This window comes from Eretmochelys imbricata, chromosome 3 (genome assembly GCF_965152235.1).
Source record: "Eretmochelys imbricata isolate rEreImb1 chromosome 3, rEreImb1.hap1, whole genome shotgun sequence".
Lineage (NCBI taxonomy): Eukaryota > Metazoa > Chordata > Testudines > Cheloniidae > Eretmochelys > Eretmochelys imbricata.
The window spans coordinates 103,943,831-103,966,692 of NC_135574.1; the positions used below are offsets into that span (position 1 = coordinate 103,943,831).

Below are 22,862 nucleotides of genomic sequence, written 5' to 3' on the forward strand. Positions count from 1 at the left end.
ACTGAGGGATGCTCCAGAACACCTTGCATGAGTAGCCTGGGCAACCTGAATATTATTCTGGGGGCCTGTGATCAAAACCCAGAGATTTTGGTTTGCTAAAGTCATATAAACGGAAGCCAGTGAGTTCTGCACAGCTCTATTTAAGGGAGGTTTATAAGAGAATTGGGGAAGGAATTTCCCCTTGAAATAAATTACGATCAAACCATACCCTAAAATGGAATGGTGAGTGAGAGAGAGAATGTCACGGTTGTTTTCTTTTTTCATCCTAGATGAGTAAGTGACCTAAGAAAGACAGGAGTTGAAAGTAAAACTGTAGAAACATAATTTTCCCAAAAACTCCACAGAAGTAAAAGAATAGACTGGAGCAGTGTTGAAATACTGTGGAACAGCAAAATCAAATGTGTAAATGTGCTAGAGTTAGGTCCCAACCAAAACCCCACACATTTTAAGAAAGTTTCTCTGTGAACTTTGCAGGTTAGGCCCGTATCTGAAACTAACTCAGGCTAATTTCACAAAGGCAGTTAGAGGCCATTTTGCTTTTTACAAGCTACTGTATTACCGCCAAGCAGCCACAGAAGAGTAGATAATCTGAATATTGTGTCTTGTAAGCATTTGGAGCTTTATACACTTCCGCAGTGAAAATTAACTTAAACTGATTTTCCTTTTAGAGGAGCCTAGTTTGGGTTTCAGAAATAAAGGACTTTAGTAGTAAGGCAGCAATTATTTAATTTTCTGATTGATTAAATTGCTCAGTAAGTCACTGAACCAGTTCCTTCCAGTGACTCTGATGTGGTGATTAAAATAGGTTTCATTATCCCATGATGTGCTGTGTCGGTGACTGATATGGTACATTTCTTGATGGCATTAATTAAGAACAAGAGTAAATTCCTTGCATCGCTGAAATAGCCAGATTAGAAAGAAAGCATCTGCAAGGTCTAAATAGCACTTGCTGGGAGTCGCTTCACATATTATAGCACCTGCTTTGTGCTGTGTATTTACCAACCTGAGATCTTGACATTAATGTGCAAACAAAGGAAGTTTCATTTAACAAGAAGGGCTTTACTTACCTTAATCAGTGAACAGAACTAACTTGGAGCACCTACTATCTTCAAAAGATACTCAGGGCTGTTGGGTTCTTTCTCTGGCTTGGACACTGACGTGCTGTGTGACATTAGGCATCTAATAACCTTTCCATAGCTCAGGTTTCAGAGTAGCAGCCATGTTAGTCAGTATTCACAAAAAGAAAAGGAGTACTTGTGGCACCTTCGAGACTAACAAATTTATTTGAGCATAAGCTTTCATGAGCTACAGCTCACAAGCATAAGCTTTCGTGAGCTACAGCTCACTTGAAGTGAGCTGTAGCTCACGAAAGCTTATGCTCAAATAAATTTGTTTGTCTCTAAGCCCTGGTCTACACTAGGACTTTAGGTCGAATTTAGCAGTGTTAAATCAATGTAAACCTGCACCCGTCCACACGATGAAGCCCTTTATTTCGACTTAAAGGGCTCTTAAAATTGGATTTCCTTACTCCACCCCTGACAAGTGGATTAGTGCTTAAATCGGCCTTGCCGGGTCGAATTTCGGGTACTGTGGACACAATTCGACGGTATTGGCCTCCGGGAGCTATCCCAGAGTGCTCTATTGTGACCGCTCTGGACAGCACTCTCAACTCAGATGCACTGGCCAGGTAGACAGGAAAAGAACCGCGTACTTTTTAATCTCATTTCCTGTCTGGCTAGAGTGGCAAGCTGCAGGTGACCATGCAGAGCTCATCAGCAGAGGTGACCATGATGGAGTCCCAGAATCGCAAAAGAGCTCCAGCATGGACTGAACGGGAGGTACGGGATCTGATCGCTGTATGGGGAGAGGAATCCGTGCTATCAGAACTCCGTTCCAGTTTTCGAAATGCCAAAACCTTTGTCAAAATCTCCCAGGGCATGAAGGACAGAGGCCATAACAGGGACCCGAAGCAGTGCCACGTGAAACTTAAGGAGCTGAGGCAAGCCTACCAGAAAACCAGAGAGGCGAACGGCCACTCCGGGTCAGAGCCCCAAACATGCCGCTTCTATGATGAGCTGCATGCCATTTTAGGGGGTTCAGCCACCACTACCCCAGCCGTGTTGTTTGACTCCTTCAATGGAGATGGAGGCAACATGGAAGCAGGTTTTGGGGAAGAAGAAGATGATGATGATGAGGTTATAGATAGCTCACAGCAAGCAAGCGGAGAAACCAGTTTTCCCGACAGCCAGGAACTGTTTCTCACCCTGGACCTGGAGCCAGTACCCCCCGAACCCACCCAAGGCTGCTTCCTGGACCCGGCAGGCGGAGAAGGGACCTCCGGTGAGTGTACCTTTTAAAATACTATACATGGTTTAAAAGCAAGATGTGAATGGATTACTTTGCCCTGGCATTCGCAGCTCTCCTGGATGTACTCCCAAAGCCTTTGCAAAAGGTTTCTGGGGAGGGCAGCCTTATTGCATCCTCCATGGTAGGACACTTTACCACTCCAGGCCAGTAACACGTACTCGGGAATCATTGTACAACAAAGCATTGCAGTGTATGTTTGCTGGCGTTCAAACAACATCCGTTCTTTATCTCTCTGTGTTATCCTCAGGAGATTGAGATATCATTCATGGTCACCTGGTTGAAATAGGGTGCTTTTCTTCAGGGGACACTCAGAGGAGCCCGTTCCTGCTGGGCTGTTTGCCTGTGGCTGAACAGAAATGTTCCCCGCTGTTAGCCACGGGGAGGGGGGAGGGTTGAGAGGATAGCCACGCAGTAGGGGGAGGCAAAATGCGACCTTGTAACGAAAGCACATGTGCTATGTATGTAATGTTAACAGCAAGGTTTACTTGCTGAAAGAGTGTAGCCACTGTTTTATAAAATGTGTCTTTTTAAATACCGCTGTCCCTTTTTTTTTCCTCCACCAGCTGCATGTGTTTCAATGATCACAGGATCTTCTCCTTCCCAAAGGCTAGTGAAGATTAGAAAGAAAAAAAAACGCACTCGTGATGAAATGTTCTCTGAGCTCATGCTGTCCTTCCACACTGACAGAGCACAGACGAATGCGTGGAGGCAAATAATATCAGAGTGCAGGAAAGCACAAAATGACTGGGAGGAGAGGTGGCGGGCTGAAGAGAGTAAGTGGCGGGCTGAAGAGAGTAAGTGGCGGGCTGAAGAGAGGGCTGAAGCTCAAATGTGCCGGCAGCGTGATGAGAGGAGGCAGGATTCAATGCTGAGGCTGCTGGAGGACCAAACCAGTATGCTCCAGTGTATGGTTGAGCTGCAGCAAAGGCAGCTGGAGCACAGACTGCCACTACAGCCCCTGTGTAACCAACCGCTCTCCTCCCCAAGTTCCATAGCCTCCACACCCAGACGCCCAAGAACGCGGTGGGGGGGCCACCGGCCAACCAGCCACTCCACCACAGAGGATTGCCCAAAAAACAGAAGGCTGGCATTCAATAAATTTTAAAGTTGTAAACTTTTGAAGTGTTGTGTGGCATTTTCCTTCCCTCCTCCACCACCCCTCCTGGGCTATCTTGTTATTCATCCCCCTATTTGTGTGATGAATGAATAAAGAATGCATGAATGTGAAGCAACAATGACTTTATTGCCTCTGCAAGCAATGATTAAAGGGAGGAGGGGAGGGTGGTTAGCTTGCAGGGAAGTAGAGTGAACCAAGGGGCGGGGGGTTTCATCAAGGAGAAACAAAGAACTTTCACACCGTAGCCTGGCCAGTCATGAAACTAGTTTTCAAAGCTTCTCTGATGCGTACCGCACCCTCCTGTGCTCTTCTAACTGCCCTGGTGTCTGGCTGCGCGTAACCAGCAGCCAGGCGATTTGCCTCAACCTCCCACCCTGCCATAAACGTCTCCCCCTTACTCTCACAGATATTGTGGAGCACACAGCAAGCAGTAATAACAGTGGGAATATTGGTTTCGCTGGGGTCTAAGCGAGTCAGTAAACTGCGCTAGCGTGCCTTTAAACGTCCAAATGCACATTCTACCACCATTCTGCACTTGCTCAGCCTGTAGTTGAACAGCTCCTGACTACTGTCCAGGCTGCCTGTGTACGGCTTCATGAGCCATGGCATTAAGGGGTAGGCTGGGTCCCCAAGGATACATATAGGCATTACGTCCCCAACAGTTATTTTCTGGTCTGGGAATAAAGTCCCTTCCTGCAGCTTTTGAAACAGACCAGAGTTCCTGAAGATGCGAGCGTCATGTACCTTTCCCGGCCATCCCACGTTGATGTTGGTGAAACGTCCCTTGTGATCCACCAGAGCTTGCAGCACTATTGAAAAGTCCTCCTTGCGGTTTATGTACTCTCCGGCTTGGTGCTCCGGTGCCAAGATAGGGATATGGGTTCCGTCTATGGCCGCACCAGAGTTAGGGAATCCCATTGCAGCAAAGCCATCCACTATGACCTGCACATTTCCCAGGGCCATTACCCTTTATATCAGCAGATCTTTGATTGCGTGGGCTACTTGCATCACAGCAGCTCCAACAGTAGATTTGCCCACTCCAAATTGATTCCCAACTGACCGGTAGCTGTCTGGCGTTGCAAGCTTCCACAGGGCTATCGCCACTCGCTTCTCGACTGTGAGGGCTGCTCTCATCTTGGTATTCATGCGCTTCAAGGCAGGGGAAAGCAAGTCACAAAGTTCCATGAAAGTGCCCCTACTCATGAGAAAGTTTCGCAGCCACTGGGAATCGTCCCAGACCTGCAACACTATGCGGTCCCACCAGTCTGTGCTTGTTTCCCGAGCCCAGAATCGGCGTACCACAGCATGAGCCTGCCCCATTAGCACCATGATGCATGCATTGGCAGGGCCCATGCTTTCACAGAAATCAGTGTCCATGTCCTGATCATTCACGTGACCGCGCTGACGTTGCCTCCTCGCCCGGTATCGCTCTGCCAGGTTCTGGTGCTGCATATACTGCTGGATAATGCGTGTGGTGGTTAATGTGCTCCTAATTGCCAAAGGAGCTGAGCGGCCTCCATGCTTGCCTTGGTATGGCGTCCACACAGAAAAAAGGCGCGGAACGATTGTCTGCCGTTGCTCTGACGGAGGGAGGGGCGACTGACGACATGGCTTACAGGGTTGGCTTCAGGGAGCTAAAATCAACAAAGGGGGTGGCTTTACATCAAGGAGTATTTCACGCAGGACTTCACGGAGGGTTCCAATAAGAAATGGTGCACCTAAGTTATTGTTCTTATTAGAACAATGAGGTTAGTCTGGCCTCTGATTGATACATGGCTAGATTTACCTTGCTGCACCTTCTCTGTGAGTGACTGCAGTGTGACCTAGAGGAATGAGTCCCCTAGACGGGGGAGGGGGGAGAAGCAAATGAGTACAAAACAAATCTGGTCTATTTCTTGTTTTGATCCACTCCATCTATCTTTTACATCTTTGGCTGGCAGCAGACGGTGCAGAAGGACTGCAAGCCATCCACATCTCGTGGCTGCCCGGCAGAAGATGATGCAATAGGACTGCTAGCAATCCGTATCAATAGGACTGACTGCAGGACTAAAGAGAATGACCTGGTCAAGTCACTCCAAATTTAGTCCCTGCGCCCATGTCTGCCCAGGCACTCCTGGCCGACGTGGCCAGGAGCACCTCGGACATGACAAGGACGGCTACCAGTCGTACTGTACCGTCTGCTGCTACAAGGCAGTGGGTTGCTGCTACTGTGTAGCAATGCAGTACCACGTCTGCCAGCACCCGGGAGACATAGGGTGACGGTTACCTGAGCGGGCTCCATGCTTGCCGTGGTATGGTGTCTGCACAAGTAACTCAGGAAAAAAGGCGCGAAACGATTGTCTGCCCTTGCTTTCACGGAGGGAGGGAGGGAGGGAACTGGGGCCTGACGATATGTACCCAGAACCACCCGCGACAATGTTTTAGCCCCATCAGGCACTGGGATCTCAACCCAGAATTCCAATGGGGAGCGGAGACTGCGGGATAGCTACCCACAGTGCAACACTCCGGAAGTTGACGCTAGCCTCGGTACTGTGGAAGCACTCCGCCGAGTTAATGCACTTAATGCACTTAGAGCATTTTCTGTGGGGACACACACACTCCAATATATAAAACCGATTTCTAAAAAACCGACTTCTATAAATTCGACCTGATTTCGTACTGTAGACATACCCTAAGGTGCCACAAAGACTCTTTTTCTTTCTGTAGCTCAGTTTGCCTGTATGTAAAATGATGCCTTTGAGGCATTTGACGAGGTTTACTTTACCTACCTTGCAGTCAATATTTAAGGCTTAATGAATATTTCCAAAGTACTTTTAGATTCTCATATGAAAGGTGATCTAGAAATGCAAAGTATCAGGTTTGGTAAAATAAGATATGGACTCCTATGGACAAACTCTGGATCTGGATCTCAAACACCCAACATTTGGAGATGTTTGAATCTGTAATTTTAGTTTGTCCCACAATAAAAAGAATTTGCAAAATTCAGATACAGCCCCAGGTTTGGATTTTGAACAATTCCAAGGCTTTTGGTTAGGGCCCATCTCCAGAAAAAATAAAATCGAATCACAATCTTCACCCAAACCTCTACGTTCAGATCTACGTGATCTGAACCCAAAATTTTTGAGGTTTAAAAAAGTTTGGTTAACTTTTTATTTTGTTGCCTTTGGCTGGGACAAGAAATGGAAGTGCTGAAATACCATAAGAGAGGCCAGTCTCATGGTATTTCTGTCCCAGATGAAACTAGGAAGTGCTAAAAGTCTTGTGAAGAAGTTTCAAGGACTTATTGGACTACCCAGATTAAAGAGGTTCAGATAAGCATCCAACGCTCTGAATGCTTATTAAAACAAAAGAGCCAAACTTTTGAGTTTCACCATATCATTACAAAATACTTACCTTATGCCCCAGCACAGAGATACCTCCAACTGGAAATGACACTTAGCTTCCAAATTGGTTTGGCCCCTCCCTGCTGTGGATAGCAAGAATAACCCCAAAACCTAAAATTCATCTATGGACTTGCTTTGAGCCTCCTATTCATGAAAGGGGAATTGGGATTCTGTCATGTTGTTTCAGCACGGACAGTTCTGTTTTCTACTAAAGCTCCACTCTAAGCACAGAATATCTGTGTGTTTCTCTCTCCACTCTCTTTAAAGGAACAGACAAGTTTTAAGAACAATCCTATTAAACAAATGTTCTTCCCTACATTATTAATGACAAGGTGGATGTGGATTGAAAAGTAAATTCCGCTTACTGTCATTTATGCTGTTTGTTTAGTTTTTGCACTTCCTTAAGCTTAGAAAATGAAAGCCAGAGAGCGTTTATATATTTTCATGCACTAGTAAAAAGCTGCAATTTGTTTTATGAACATTGCAGGGGAATGTTTAAAACTAAACACGGACTGTTTTTGCTGCAATTTTAAAAAAAATCCATGCAAATGTTTATACCACTATATAGAGTTGTAATTTTTTTTTTTAACATAAATCCTGAGTTTATGTCACCCGATAGTGTCCTTTTAATACAGGAGTTTCCAAATGAGGAATTGTTTGTTTTGTCACCTGACCTTCTGTTACTTGATAAAGAAGGGAAAGGGTGTTTTGATGATAACATTGAGGACACTTTCCTAATTACTTAAAGAACCGGGAGAAGGGATCATTAACATGATAAATGAAAGCTGTGTTAGCTGTTATTACAGGGTATGTGGATTTTTCCTCAAAGGGGGAAGGGGAAAACCATTTCCTGTCACACAAGTTGCAATCAGCTGTAGATCATATTAACTTGCAGCTTTAAAATAAAGATCCTGAGTATCCTATCCTACAGACAAGACTGAAGCAGTGAAGCGAAGATTTCATATGAAAAAAATACAACACTGGTTGAAAATGCATGTTACAGCACGCATAACACCCTCTCCAAATAACATACAGGCAACTGAATCAAAGACCTCACACCTACTGTTTGCCTGAAGAGGGCTTTAATAACTAGCCAAGTCAAGTTCCCCATGACGGCTGAAAAGCATCAAGAGAAACAAACCTAGTTTTGCCTTAAATTTGGATTTAATCTACTCCCTCTTCTCCTTGGATTTCTGTGACTTCATACATTTCTTTCCTTCAACATGTATTTGCAACCCACTCTTCTGCAGGACTTTGGATTCTTTTAAAACCTCCATTGCTATTCTTCAGTTCTGTGATCCCATTTCAGATATCCCAGAGAAAATATATTTTGGGGGAAGTCCAGTATAGTTAGTGTTTTTCAGGAGTGTCAAGGATTGCATGGGAACATGATGAGTTGGAAGTTGAGCTGTTTCAAGCCACTGTCACCTAACATGAGATGATGTACCTGGGAGGAGACACCACTTGGCACAATAAGGGCACAGCATTCCAAAACCTGTCACAAAAACATTGGCACAGTAGCAGTTAAATTAGCCAGACAAGGAGATGAGCATCTCCTTTGCAGGTAGTACCCTATGTTCACAAGCAGTTGCTTTGTGTGCTTGTGATTAAAAAAATATAAGTTAAACTCTGCATCCAGCCAATAAAGGTTCAGTACCCTAATTTTTCAAAGACTGATATCAAGGGCATCGTGTCCTGTATGGCCCAAAAAGGAAAATATTTCAGATTTTCTAAAATTCAGCAGATCTGCTCATCATCTACCTCTCTCTGACAGGTTCAGAGCCCTGATGATTTCTTCATGTCCTCCTCTAGATTGTAGGAGTTATGCTCATCCAATCAAAGAACAGAAAAAACGGATGTGACTTACATGGCCAATCACAACTAATAAGCACCCCTCAAACTTTGAGCATAGACCAGGGGTGGGCAAACATCTGGGAATAGAAATTGTATGGCGGGCCATCAATGCTCACAAAATTGGGGTTGGGGTGTGGGAAGGGGTGAGGACTCTGTTTGGGGATGCAGGCTCCAGGGTGGGGCCAGAAATGAGGAGTTATGGGTGCAGGAGGGAGCTCCGAGCTGGGGTGGAGGAGTGGGGTGCAGGGGGTGGTGAGGGCTCTGGCTGGGGGTGTGGGCTCTGGGGTGGGGCTGGAGATGAGGGGTTTGGGGTGCAGGAGGGTGCTCCAGGCTGGGATCGAGGGGTTCAGAAGGTGGGAGGGGGATCAGGGCTCGGGCAGGGGGTTGGGGTGTGGGGAGAGGCTCAGCGCTGCAGGCTCTGGGCAGTGTTTACCTCAAGTGACTCCCGGAAGCAGCAGCATGTCCCTTCTCCGGCTTCTACACAGAGGCGCAGCCAGGCGGTTCTGCATGCTGCCCCATCCACAGGCACTGCCCCCGCAGCTCCCATTGGCGCGCCAGAGGGCGCCATAGGAGCAGGGCCATTGGAGCAGGTAGGAGCTGGAGCGGGGCCATGTTGTGGCTTCCAGGAGCTGTGTGGAGCGGCCCCCAACCCTGCTCTCTGGCTGAAGCACTGGCAAGCCCTAGACCCCACTCACCAGCAGGAGCTTGAGGGCCAGCTTAAAATGGCCCGCAGGCCGTATTTGCCCATCCCAGACAGTGATCTGTTCACAATCAATCCAGAGAGAAAAAACAAAAACATTGGTTCAAATTTACTCAACAAGTGAGTTTCAGGACAATGTGACCTGTGCATGAACATTCAACAATCCAAAGAGGGGGCCAAATGCATTGACTAAATTATTTGCTGGTAATTATTTCATCAGTTGTAACTCAACTAGGGTAATATAATATTTTGAATGTTGTTATTTAACATATTGACATAGTCACAACCAGGTGGCCCCATTTTGCTAGGCAGACTACAAAAGATGTCACAAATGAGAGTCTCTGCCCCAAAGACTATTATGCTATACCACTGTTTTAGAGAATCTCCAGAAAGACAGTACAGACGCTCCCAGCTTAGACCCAACTTACGCAAATTCGCACTTACAGAAAAAGTTCCATAAGCCAGAAATAGGATTTTTGAAATTTTTGCGTAATATACAGGTATACGTTTCCGACTTACTCAGAATTCAAGTTACGCAAGGCTTTCCGGAACAGAATGATTCCGTAAGTTGGAGGGCGCCTGTACATAGTTAACATGTCAAGCATTTCAAAAAGGATCTGGGGATGTTCTCCCCCCAAAGACTTTTATAATTGTTAATGAGAAATGTTTTGGTATAGTATATAGTTGAAAGCAAAGAGTTTATTACTGGTAGCTCTGGATTCTGAATTAAATGCAAAAGGCAGGAAAGTCTCATGTGGATTTCCAAAGATATTGAAATCTACAAGATACCAATACAGCACTTATTTAATGTGTTCTGTTGCAGTGTGTAGTGTTCTCCTGTCTAATATTTAATTTTTATGATCATAGTATATTCATGGCAGGTAATATCAGCAATTTTCTTAACTTATAAAATATCACTCTGATCAAACTGGTAACATTGTTATCAGCACCAGGGCAAGGTTTCAACCATATTTAGAATGAAAATCAATCTGATTATTTTTAAACCAAACCTCAATTATGTGTTTTCCAAAATAGCAACAGACAGACCTTAAAAGGGTCAGAGGTCCAATTGGGATGTTTATCTGAATGTTCTGAGGTCTGCCAAGCTGGAGTGGAAACTTTGCAGTAACAAGTTGTCTTAAAATGTTTTCTGAAGCTTCCTGATTTCTGTCACGCCAGAAATTCCAGGAGAGCAGCCTTTCTTCAGAACTTTGATAATTCTACTCTGATCTTGAACCAGGAAGTGAAGAGGTACAAGAAAAAGATAGACAATGCAGAGAGAAAATGAACACTTTCTCAAAAGCTTGCAATAGGTTTAAAATCAAGTTTTGGATTACTTCTTATTTTAACTGAGCCTGTTCACTTATCCTTAAAAAACTACAGGTGTCTTTTAAGTAGTGTGAAAAATCCATGCTGCACCCTTGGACACAGGTAATAAGAATACACAGCAATTTATCTACTGTTAGCACTTCCATGTATGCTCCTGTTTATACTATGGGAGAACTTTGGAAGGTGAGAATTTTGGCACAGTACACTAAACAAAGACAAGACTGTAGTAAGGGCGATGTAAATCTAAGCTAAAAGTTTGGTATGAATTGACAGAGGCTTTATCGATGCTGGAGAAATTAACTGGAGTAAATATTGATTGTTCCCCCTTAGCCAATTAAACGCACCTGGAGTCCACACTCAAATGCACTTCAATCAGTTGTCACAGGGGCCACCACTGCAGGATGTTACCTCCAGAATCTGTAGGGATAAAGTGTCTCCTTAGTTCACCAGCTATCACCTCTCTCCCTCCTGCCATGCCTCCAGAAATGCCTCCTGCAACCATTTTCCCTACTCCACCAACAACTCCTCTTTCCCTGCTTTTGCAGGCCCTGATTTGCATAACAGAGGATAAGCATAACATGGCCAAGGGCATGCTGCAAGAAACCAGGGATAAAAGCTGTATATGAGTCAAAGGTGTGTTTAGTAGACCTGATTTATAGATGTTAGGCACTTTCCTAGAGCATCCTTGAGGAAAATGAGTAGAACATTGTTTCTGAGTCAATTAGTTATTTGAAAATTAACAAACCCACTTTCCCTCCTGGAAAGGAGGCAAATAATCTCTCCTCATTATACACTCAAGTGCTGTGCAAGCCAGAAAGAAGATATCACCAAAGAAAACTCAGAGGTGGTTTGAATGCATAAACAAAATCTGTTCATTTAAAAAAATGGTACTAAGACTGCAGAAAAGTCAATGTCTGGTGTGGAGGTTAAATTGTCTTTGTGTAATATTGATTTACACAATCATTTTTTGGTGTTAACTTGCACTGCCTCTTCCCTTTGTTAATACCACCTCCATATTGCCTTTATACACTTAGTGCACACGCCCATATGCTACCTCAGCACTGCAAAACAGAGAAAGATGGTAGGTAAGGAGCTCCCAATTCAGGAAATCTCATTTAATTGAGATAACAGTTTTCGGAGGGAGTGATAGGCCACGTACGGGGAGAGCTGATGCGTGTTACTCCCTTCTCCTCTGTGTTGCCAGTGGCACTTTGTTTTGAGAGAGAAGGATACAAGCAGTTCCTCATGGCTTATTAACCTCCTGAGGGGCACATGCAGTATTCAAGTGTCAACCAGTATCCTACAGTCAGGTATTGGCTTTGTATGTACTGTATTTATGTATGATGTTGCCCTCTAACAGCTGCCAAACAGAATGGATAAAGGACCTACTAGCACTGTCAGCTAACAGCAATCTCCTTTAGCATAAGTAGCCTGTGTTTTTGGAGCTGAAGAACCAGGGTAAATGTTGCAGCTTCACAGGGAGTGAATGTGTGTGTTTACACAATAATTGTGCTCCATCTGCAGCAAAAGGATTCCTCACCTAATGTGCCGGGCAAAACTTCAATACAGTGTGGATGTGCACCCCTTAGAGTCATACATGTGCTGCTTTTGTGGATAAGCATAAAAATATCCATAAGGTGCTAGAATTATTAAATCAAGAGCATAACAAAGTCCCAGATGATGTTTTATAAGTATAAAAAGACATTCCTGCCCATATTTCAGTTTCATTTCAAACCTGCACATACTTGCCAAATCCTCTCCTACATGTCCCTTTGCAGCCACATAATGTCAATATTTTTCTTTTTTTCAAATCAGCTGCTCATTCTACAAACAAATGCCCATAGTCCTGTGGTTGCAGAGAAAAGAAACCTGCGTAGATACCTTATGAACTGAGTTCTCTGTGTATCATAACTCATTTTATTCTAAGTACAAGCAGGTATCAATAGCCCGTTGTGTTTCAAAATCCTCCTGTGATCTATTCCAAGTCCTTGCACCCAAATGAAAACAAAAAAATGTATATTCAGTATAACCTTCATTAACTAATGTAAAACCATCATCCTTAACTCAGTCTGGTTATTGGGGCACATAAGACAGGTCATAGTTATTTGCACTATTGGTGAGTTGAAGACAGAATTTTTGCCTTAAATCTAAACTCCTTCACTTTTGCTGTTTTAAAATCAAGCTCGTTGTGTTATTTAAGCATCATTTTGTCCCTCAGTTTCATTAGATTTCTTTTTGGCTTAGAAGTGAAGAGGGGAGAAAGAGAAAATGCCACTGACATTACAGATAAAGCAAGGAGCCCAAAATGTAAGCCCTTTACAAGAATGTTCAAATCTTGGATACTCAGCTCATGCCTATATGCGAGCATCCAAATGTGGGTCTTGGACTTCATGTTAAAGAACCCACTTTTGAAAATTCAGCTCCTAGCACACATTACGAATATTACAGATTCCCCCTTATTAGAATGCAAATACCTTCAGATGGGATTCATGGGTTATTGTGGATAAATTTTCCCAAAATTCACTGTGATAGAATATAGTTCTGGAGCAGAAAGGCAAGCGCTGTCTAAGGGATGCAAACTGCCCCCAGTGTTTTCTTGAAACTCCTATTGAAAGCCATGAATGTTCTACACATGCCATAATATGGCTCACAAGTGACAGTGAATTTGAATGAAATTGTCCTGGGTATTAAGAAAACATTTCATGATTCACACTGCTCCAGTCTAGTGTTTTTTGTGTGCTATAATTACCTATGTTGTAGACATAGCCTCAGTTTCTACTGCCAATCCAAGGAATAATGTACTCCCTCAAATCAAATCCGTTGCTGCTGTGATGCAGCTAGACACACACTCTCCATATCTACTTCTCTCTACTAGAACAATCTCCTGTGCAATGGAATGGTGTGACTTAGGGATTCTGTAACTCATACTCAATGTCCTCAGCAAAATATATATTATCTTTGTTTGCTCATTTTGTGCCCTTCAGTAGCCCTGAAGTTTGGTGGCTATTGGATCACATGAGGAGGAAACTCCACCCAGAAAACTCTCAAAATGTAAATTTTTAACACCATTCCTGACATTTAAGCCAACACAAACCTGTGAAATGTGTCTGTTTCTTTGCAGCGCCAATACAGACTTTAGATACTAATTTTAGAATATTATAAAGACCTCTCTAAAAAGTGCCAGGAAAGTGTTTTAGATACATATTTTTAATATTCATAAGCATGAAAAGGTCAAATTTCACAGAAGAACCAATGCTCAGCACAGATAGCACAAAATGGCAAGAGATGCCCTCACCACATGCATGTTTTCTAAAATCTTCTCTACATAACAAATTCAGTGATGTACAGTGGAATTGCTCATCTCAAATAATGATAGGCATGCCCTAAAAAGAACTCTCCATTTTCAGCCAATCCCCTGTAAACCCCATCTTTAAAAAAAAAACATGCTTACCCCCACCTGCCTCTAACCACTGCCCTATATTTTCCTTTGGCCTCTCAACTTACAGTGACTACAGAGGGAACATTGAAACTGACTACACATGAAGTGCTGTTAAATACACAAATTAAACAACTTTAATTTCTCTAATAGTAAACTTAGCTGTTACTCCTAACAATACTAGGGTAAAATAAATGCCAAACTAAGTCCTCTTCCTTATGAAAACAATTTCATTTTCCTTGTCAAATTCATCCATATAGGAAATTCTAGGGAAGCAAAATCATTCTGGTATTCACTAAAGAGAGCATATGACTACTGTACAACTTGAATAAAGTATGTTCCCTTTTAAATGTTCCCTGGCATCAGTTCTGTTTTTTTTTTTTCTAAATTTAACTTCTTAGCATCACTGCACAGGGATTGGGTATGGGGAAACACCAAACAATATGACAGAGTAGGCAGCCAATTTTACCGTTTGTTTTTTTTTTTTCAAAATGGGTCATGCACTAGATTTTGTGCACTGAAAATGTATCCTTAGGTGGGTTTAGGCCGCTAGTGAAGTTTTGCGTTTTCTGGTAATTTATTATCACAGTGATCTCCAGCAGATTGTATTGCAGAGGCTGCACACAAAAAAATAAACATCACAACTTGGAAACTCATTAAGAAGCCGTGCTGAACTTTTATAAGCGCCAATTTCCGGGTGCATATAATGAAGAGCATGCAATCTTGTTCCAGACCATGAGAACTGAATTCTGATGATGATTCACAATGGACACTCCAAGGCAACTCATCTTACCATGGCGATGGCATAGAGTCTAATGGCTCTCGTTCACTTACTGTTTACCATCTAAGAGCACTATACACACTCATTCACTACCCACATGGGAAAGAGAAGAATTTAATTTTTTTAAAACCACACACAACATTACATAAAATCCAAGGAAGATGTCATTAAAAAGGACAGTGTTGTTGCAGCTGTGTTGGTCGCAGGATCTGAGAGAGACAAGGTGGATGAGTTAATATCTTTTACTGGACCAATTTCTGTTGATGAAAAAGACATGCTCTTGAACTCCACAGAGCTCTTCTTTAGTTCAAAAGCCTGGCTCTTTCACCAATAGAAGCTGGTCCAATAAAAGATATTATCTCACCCACTTCGTCTCTCTCATTGAAGAGAACAGTGTCAGTCAGTATTAGATTGATCCAACATTAGATCCCAAATTGGGTGCACAAGGTTTCCCAACAAATGTGGGGGAAAGAGAACTACAAACATGCTACAGCCAGAAAAGTTCATTTAGAAACTTAGTATCTAGATCTTTTAACTTCTGAGTTCAACACATACTGGCTTCAGTTCTGTTCGGAAAGAGATCGAGTAGACCAGAGGGTCTGATTGTCACATTTCCAAATTCAGAATGCAAAGTATATTTTCATTGTAATCCAAAGGGATATAGAAGCATGAATGATTAACAAAAGCTGGGAGTTTCATTTTGTCTGATTTCCTGAAGTTTACCTTGCAGCATCAAAAAAGTTGGTCAGGTTTTTCTTGATTGCGTGCCTTATCTGTTTTGGAACTATCCATCTATCTAAAGAACATGGCACTAACAGTGCTGGTACAATTATTCCAGGACAATGCAACTCATATAATGAAAAGATTTAACCTACCCAAAGATGACAATTCTACGTCAAATAACCCTGGACCTAAAAAAGCTTTTTGTGGGTCTTTCAGTGTATAATAATATTGTCCCAATATAACTGTTAAGTAATATGAGCAAAGAATACTTAGAACTGGAATAACCAACTATTTTATCTCCTGGATGTGTACAGCCTTTTACTAGCAAACAGGAATTCCAAAGTGACTCCTGGACCTGTCACTTGTTGTACATCAGTGAAGTATATCAGCAGGTGGAAAAAAAGTCCTTATTTTAAAAGAGCTTGTTGCTATATTTATGTATTTGTTGTGTATTTGCATTATCATCACACCTAGGAGCCCCAGTCATGGACCATGGACTGCTGTGCTAAGCGCTGTACAAACACAGAACAAAAAGTCAGTCCCTGCCCTGAAGAGCTTACAGTCTAAATCCCGTCTGACCTAAACTGGTAAAACAAGTGCATGTTAGCCTCTCCATTAAACACCATAAGGCATCATTCAGAAAGTTGAAACCTCAGAAGATCCTTACTGAGGATTATTTCAACTTCAGCACAGCAAATCCCTCTCATATGTATTTAGTTTGGACTTATTCACCTTCAAAAAGAGCAGTGAAAGTCAAATTTAAGTATTTCTCTTAATCCTTACACAAGTTTTGCCAGTAGGACACATTACTATTCACATGGGGTATTTATGTGAGCCCCATTATTGTTGTATCTGAACAGTACTCCTATTCTTTAATGTGCTTATTCTCACAACACCTCTATGGGGTAGGGAACTGAGGCACAGAGAGACTAAGTGACTTGCTCAAGGTCATACAGGAAGCCTATGATAGAGCAGGGCCTTGAACTCAGGTCTTCTAAGCTAGTAGCTTAACCATTGCACCATAATTCATCTCTGTAATACACCTATACACCGTGACTTCTAAAGCTAAAGTATAACTTGTGCACACACACTCCTAAGAGAGAGATTTTATTCCTGAATCTGAACAGCAAAGAATGCAGCATTAAGAGTATTGTGGTTTCTTGCGAGTTTCAGAGAAGACTTACAAAATTATGAAATTTTCAATGTTTTTTTTTTAAACAGTAGGGAAAGTTGTCCTTGAGCTCCAGCATGATGGTTTTTGTACTAATTACTTTCCACAGATACAACACACTCAGGGGAAATTGGCACCAAGAAAAAGGTGAAAAGACTGTTAAGCTTTCAGAGATATTTCCATGCATCCAGGCTGTTGCGTGGAATTGTACCACAAGCCTCTCTGTACTTACTGGATGAAGACTACCTTGGACAAGCAAGGGTAAGAGACATCTCCAAATCCCCAATCCTTGAAAATATCTTGCTGAAGAACATCATTTTATAACTTGCTTTTCTGAAAAACAAATGGGTGGATGAACTGGCTAAATTACCCACTCTAATTTCACCCCCCAACAAATGTACTACACTTTCCCATGGGTTTTATGCTCAGAGCATTAAGGAATGAGCATCAGAGTGACAAGGAAATGTTTAGACCGGATGCCAAAGTTCAAACGTAGCCAGCCCAAATTACAATCTGGAATTGTTAAGTGATGAACATATATTTGTATGCCTGAAGGATCCCTAAGTGAGTTACAAATGTAAGCGGATATAAAACTATACATAGGATTAATTTCATCCACCAAGGAAATGCAGCCACCTCTGCAACAATTATTTAACAGTTCATAGTAACACTACAGGACAGTTTAGGCTAGAAAGTGAAGAATGCTACTTGAAAAGAGAACTCCTAGTATGCAAAATACAATTACCTGATTCTTCAACCCTTACTCACACTGATTAGCATTTACCCAAATGATTGGTCCTATTGATGTCATTAAGATTACTCACATGAGTAAGCGTTGCTCAGTGCAAGAAAGGGTCACAAATTGTGGCCCCCACTTGGGAATCTGGACAGTGTTAGGTGCTGCAGGAATAGCATGACAACATAGAATTTGCCATATTATGTCATGCAGCTGATCCAGGTTCAAAATCCTGAATGCACCTACTCAAGTGTGTAATGCTGTACATGGTGGGTGGTACTGCTGGACTCCTCTCCGAGACTGCATACAGCATGATATTAAAGGTTATTCCTGTGTTTGCTTGTCTGGATAGTACAGCTAAATTTTTAAGAGGGCATATCTCTTCTAAGGAACTAAGACAAAATGCAAGAATCAAGTCCTCAGGAGAACTCACATTGTATGAGTATAGCAGGGTGGTCATCAGCTTCTGCCCTGAAGGGCTTGAAATCAGCCCTGAGAGAGGGCTGAGGCTGGGAGAGGGCTGCTGCTAGAGAAAGCAGCAAGCCTCTGCTGATTGGGGAAACAGCCACAGCTGTGGTCACACCCCAGCTGGCCTTTATAAGAGGGCTGTGGGCCAGGAGGAAAGAGCCTCTCTCTAGATGTTGAGAGGGAGGGGCCTGACTGCTGGAGCTGAGCAGGGTATCAATCAGCGGAGCGGAGCGGAGCGGAGCTCAGCTCTGGCCTGAGAAACCCCCAGGCTGCAGACCTTGATGAAGGCCTAGGAAAAGGGTACCGGGGTTGCAGAAGTAGCAGGTCCAGACCCTCCTTGCTGATGATGAGTGGCAATTATACTGCAGTCCGCCCCAGGAAGCGGGGGCTAGATGGTGACTGGCAGTAGCCAAAGACTGATGTGAGGTGGGGATAGAGGTTGGGGGTCCCCTGATGGGGGGAGACCCAGATCTGTGGGGGTACTGCTAGGGGGCAGCACCCCAGCTTGAAAGCTTGGGGTCTGGAAGGGACTCGGAACCCAGCGGCAAGCAGGACACTCGCCTGCAGAGGGTGCTGCAGAGGCTGGAAATGCTAAGTCCCTGGATGACCAGCAGGAGGTGCCACAGGAGCGAGTCCAGCCCCATCAAAATGAGTCACTTTGAAAAATTCAGAGCTAATTTGGGGCAATAAAGGAAGGCTGCAAAAAGTTGTACAGCAATGGACCTGTGCAAAATGGCAAAATGTTTTCTTTGATTTTTCCATTTTTCCTGCCTCAGCTGGAGAATATTTTCTGCAGGGTCTCATTTACTGTACTTCTGTCAAGTAAAAGGGGAAGAGGATTTCTTACCCAGTGGAATAAAACTTGGCTCTTGAAGGCAGAGACATTGCTATGTTAATCCAATTTCAAATGCATCTGTATAGCTCTCATGAAGAGAATTTTTGAAGCTGCAGCAGCTACACCGATGATTGATTAATGTACAGTAATAATTATTTAAATCTGCTTCACAGTTTGACATAAGTCATTTTGCTTTTCATGTTTGCATTTTCAGCACATGCTATCCAAAGTGGGAATGTGGGATTTTGACATTTTCTTGTTTGACCGTTTGACAAATGGTAAGTCATAAAAAAGTAACAACAACAAAAAACCCAAATATTTGTTGTCCTACAATCCATCTCATACAATTATTCTAGGAATTCTTAATTATTTTGCTAGACTTTTCTTGTATTTACATACATTTAAATGGGAATTGTAGGGTGCTCGGCTCCTTACAAGATCACACCATTAAACATTTTCAGAACATTCATAATTGTGTTATATTTAAATGTATCCCATATCTATAAATTTAATTTTTTCATATTTGTCATGGCCACCTTTTATTTATGTATTGTAAAATGGTAATTACTTGTTTTTTTTAAATGGCACGTTCCACTGTGAAAAATGCACAAGTGCTTTAAAAAATCTGTTGTTCATTTCAGATCATTATAATGTGCACTGGCCCTATATAGCCCACCTACACTGGGATGATCCTCCCATGATCAGCTGCATGGACTTCAGGGCCAGACTCCATCAGCCATGAATTTTTATTAATATAAAATGGTTTTGGTCTGAATTATGCTTTATATTATTTGTCAGGATAGGATATTAATTCTTTTCTCATTCAGTAATGCCATAATTATGAATTGCCAGTAAAATGTGTGCTAATGTCTATATTTGATTCTATACACACAACCACACACAAATCTAGACAATGAAGTAGCACAGGTCAGTTAAGAGTAGAGGAGGGATTCAGAGCCTGGTGGGGAAGGGGGAGGTATGACCACCCTATCCCTTCCACACTGCTAAATGGGAGGGTCTTCCCTATTAGATGCCAAGTAGATTGGGAGTAGAGGCAGAGCTGAAGTATGGAAAAAGTTGGGATTCACTGATTCAGAGGATTACTTATTAGCCCTCTGGCAGTAGAAATTATGAGGAAAGGTGTGTAAAGGACAAAGAAAGCAAAAATGTAATTCTGCTGACTTGCTGAAATTACATTGAATATACTGCATTATCTTCCCGTGCTACCATCGTATAGCACTATAGCTGAAGGATCAAGAAAATGTCTTTCTGTCCTTTTGACTAAAATCTGTTTCCTTTTCATACATTCATTATCCTTCAATCCTGAATCACAAACAGTGAGAAAAGACTCTCTTTAAACCTTTCCTTATATCGCTGTACTTTTGTATAATTTAAATTTTCATTCAGTTCCATGAACATTGCAAATGGATTATTATAGAATTACACATACTCTTCCTAAATAGCTTGCCAAGATGAATACCAATGTAGGGCTCAATTCTGCCATTATAACCTGTACTGAACTCTTACTGAAGTTAGTGTGAATTTATGGGGGGATTGAGTCCTTGCTAGGTTGAAACTCATTTTCGCTGCATAAGATTGCATTGTTACTGTCAGATCCAATTACAGCAATGTGCTGAACTGGATGCATGGATTATTCATATGTTTGTACATTCATTTAGGAAATAAAAAAGTTCAACTAATTGTAAACTGCTGACTTCTCTGTAATTTGTTTGGCTTTTAATACTAATTAGCTTTGGCCATGTACTTAAGTAATTGAGATGAACTGACACTATAATTAGGGCTTCTCATTTTAGGTTTTAACTGGTAAATAACAATAAAACACTTGCGATTTAAAAAAAATGAACTTGATGTTTATCAAATAAGCACCGGAGAAACACCAGAAATGGTTACTAAGTAATCATATTGATTTCACTCCTTTTCCAGGGCAGTGTGTTTATATAGGCTCCCTGGCTTGTATCTAAGGGCTTGTCTACATGGAACAGTAAACTGGATATGGGGATGTGATTTCTAAAGCACACTAACGTGCATTAATTGGTCCATGTAAACCCTGCTGGTTTGCACTAAAGGTGTGCTTTAATGTAGTGCTGTTTGAAACAGTACTACATGTATATACAAAGAGAGCCCTGAAAAATCCTGTTTTTTGGACATTTATATAGAACTCAAAAGTTACTAACATTTTGGAAAATGAAATTAATAAACCCTGAGCAATAGAAGCCCTAGATATAGTTCACTGGGAACACTGTGCTATGTTCAAGTGCTAAAACCATCAACCTCATCATCTGCATAGACTCCTGAAGTGGCCCTTGTTTGTGAAGTTCACAGTTGTGCTCATACTGAGAGGTTTCCTTCCTAGTAGGTCTCTTCTGGGCATTGCTTTGTGAATTCATTACAGGTATAATGCAGAAATAGGAAAGTGATTTCCAGTACAATATAAACTACACATAAGAGAATATCTCAAAGGTGAATTCCACTGACATTGTCCATACAGGACCAAATTCTGATCCTGCAAATACATTGTGATGAATAAGTAACTTTGTGCATGGGAGTAAAGTTATGTGCAAAAATTAGGGTTGCCAACCCTCCAGCATTGCCCTAGAGTCTCCAAGAATTAAAGATTAGGTCATGTGATGAAACCTCCAGGAATACGTCCAACCAAAATTGACAGCCGTAGCATAAGTGTTGGAAGGATCAGCTCTTGAGATTGAATCAGTTCAGACCATTAGAAAATAAGCAAGATCTTGTTTGTGCATGGTTGTCACTGCATTATTTATCCACTGTTAAAATAAGATAACAAGTGTTCTATATTTTCAGGAAACAGCCTGGTAACATTGCTGTGCCACCTCTTCAATGTGCATGGGCTTATTCACCACTTCCAGTTAGACATGGTTACATTACATAGGTTTTTAGGTAAGTCCTTTCTTCAACTTTATCGTCAAAGCATTTTACAGCTTAGGTAGGATGCAAACATGGCGCTGTCTTGCTTCAATTATATTTTATAATATTGCTGACATTTGCAATATTATATATTCTTGCAAATGTTAACATTTCTGTAAACTACACTAACTTTACTTTACAAGCAATAAAGTCTCAGACCAATTGAAGTCAATGGTGAGACTTCAGTGGACTTTGGATTGGTCTCTAAACCAGTCTTTCATCAGCGCAGATAAAACTGAACTACTGATTTTTTAAAAAATCAACCACCTTATACTGAGCCACACACAGACTGGGTAGGCCCACACAGACAGAACCCCACACACACACAGTAGAATCAATCCAAATACATCTCAGTGGAAATGGAACTGTAGTGCAGTGTTGTTGTTTTAGTGATTTATAGAGCAGCTAAGAGCCTATTTACAAAATTTAACAAATTATATCAAGCTGTCTACACTGGATAGCACTGATGATGAAAGCCGCGGCTGCTGCTGCCACTGCCAACAGAAATATTAGCCCCCATGTTGTCAGGGTACCAAAGAAAGAAAGCCAAAAGACAAGTAAGTCCATTAATCGTGTCCTGTCAGAGTTTCAAAGGTAGTGTCCTGCCAGTGAGAGAGCGCAGCTGCCGCTCCTGGAAAGTGTAAACTCTGCAACAGTCAGAAGGGTACCACAAACACCAAAGTACCTCGACCTATTTAACTGCCACCACTGACTGTACAGGGTAAGAAGCAGCCTCTCAGATCACTCAATCTGAAATTATACATGGTTTAAAGAATTATCATCAACACCTTCAGATGTGTATATTTGATATATAGTCATGCAGTGCTAGCTATAAAAAAAACGTACTGAAATAGTATATACACAGCAGTAATTGTCTCTAGCAACTTGTATAAAAGACCAAAACCAATAATTACAACAAAAGCCCTATGCCAGAAGGAATTACCAGTGAGTGATTCTCTTTTGTGCCACATATACATACTCAATTCTTAGCCTCACATGAGGTGTCT

The 22,862-nt window shown here is 42.2% G+C and overlaps 1 protein-coding gene across 2 annotated transcripts in view; it reads left to right on the top strand.

Moving 5' to 3' along the window:
• Positions 1 to 22,862, top strand: part of PDE7B (phosphodiesterase 7B) — a 277,514-nt gene that overhangs the window by 230,974 nt on the left and 23,678 nt on the right. The window contains exons 5-8 of one of the 2 annotated variants that reach the window (XM_077811766.1): positions 5,700 to 5,706; positions 17,003 to 17,122; positions 19,115 to 19,178; positions 21,733 to 21,828. In XM_077811766.1, coding sequence (XP_077667892.1) covers positions 5,700 to 5,706; positions 17,003 to 17,122; positions 19,115 to 19,178; positions 21,733 to 21,828 — 287 coding nt within the window. Of the gene's footprint in view, positions 1 to 5,699; positions 5,707 to 16,970; positions 17,123 to 19,114; positions 19,179 to 21,732; positions 21,829 to 22,862 lie in introns of both variants that reach the window. The other variant, XM_077811765.1, reaches the window with a different exon arrangement.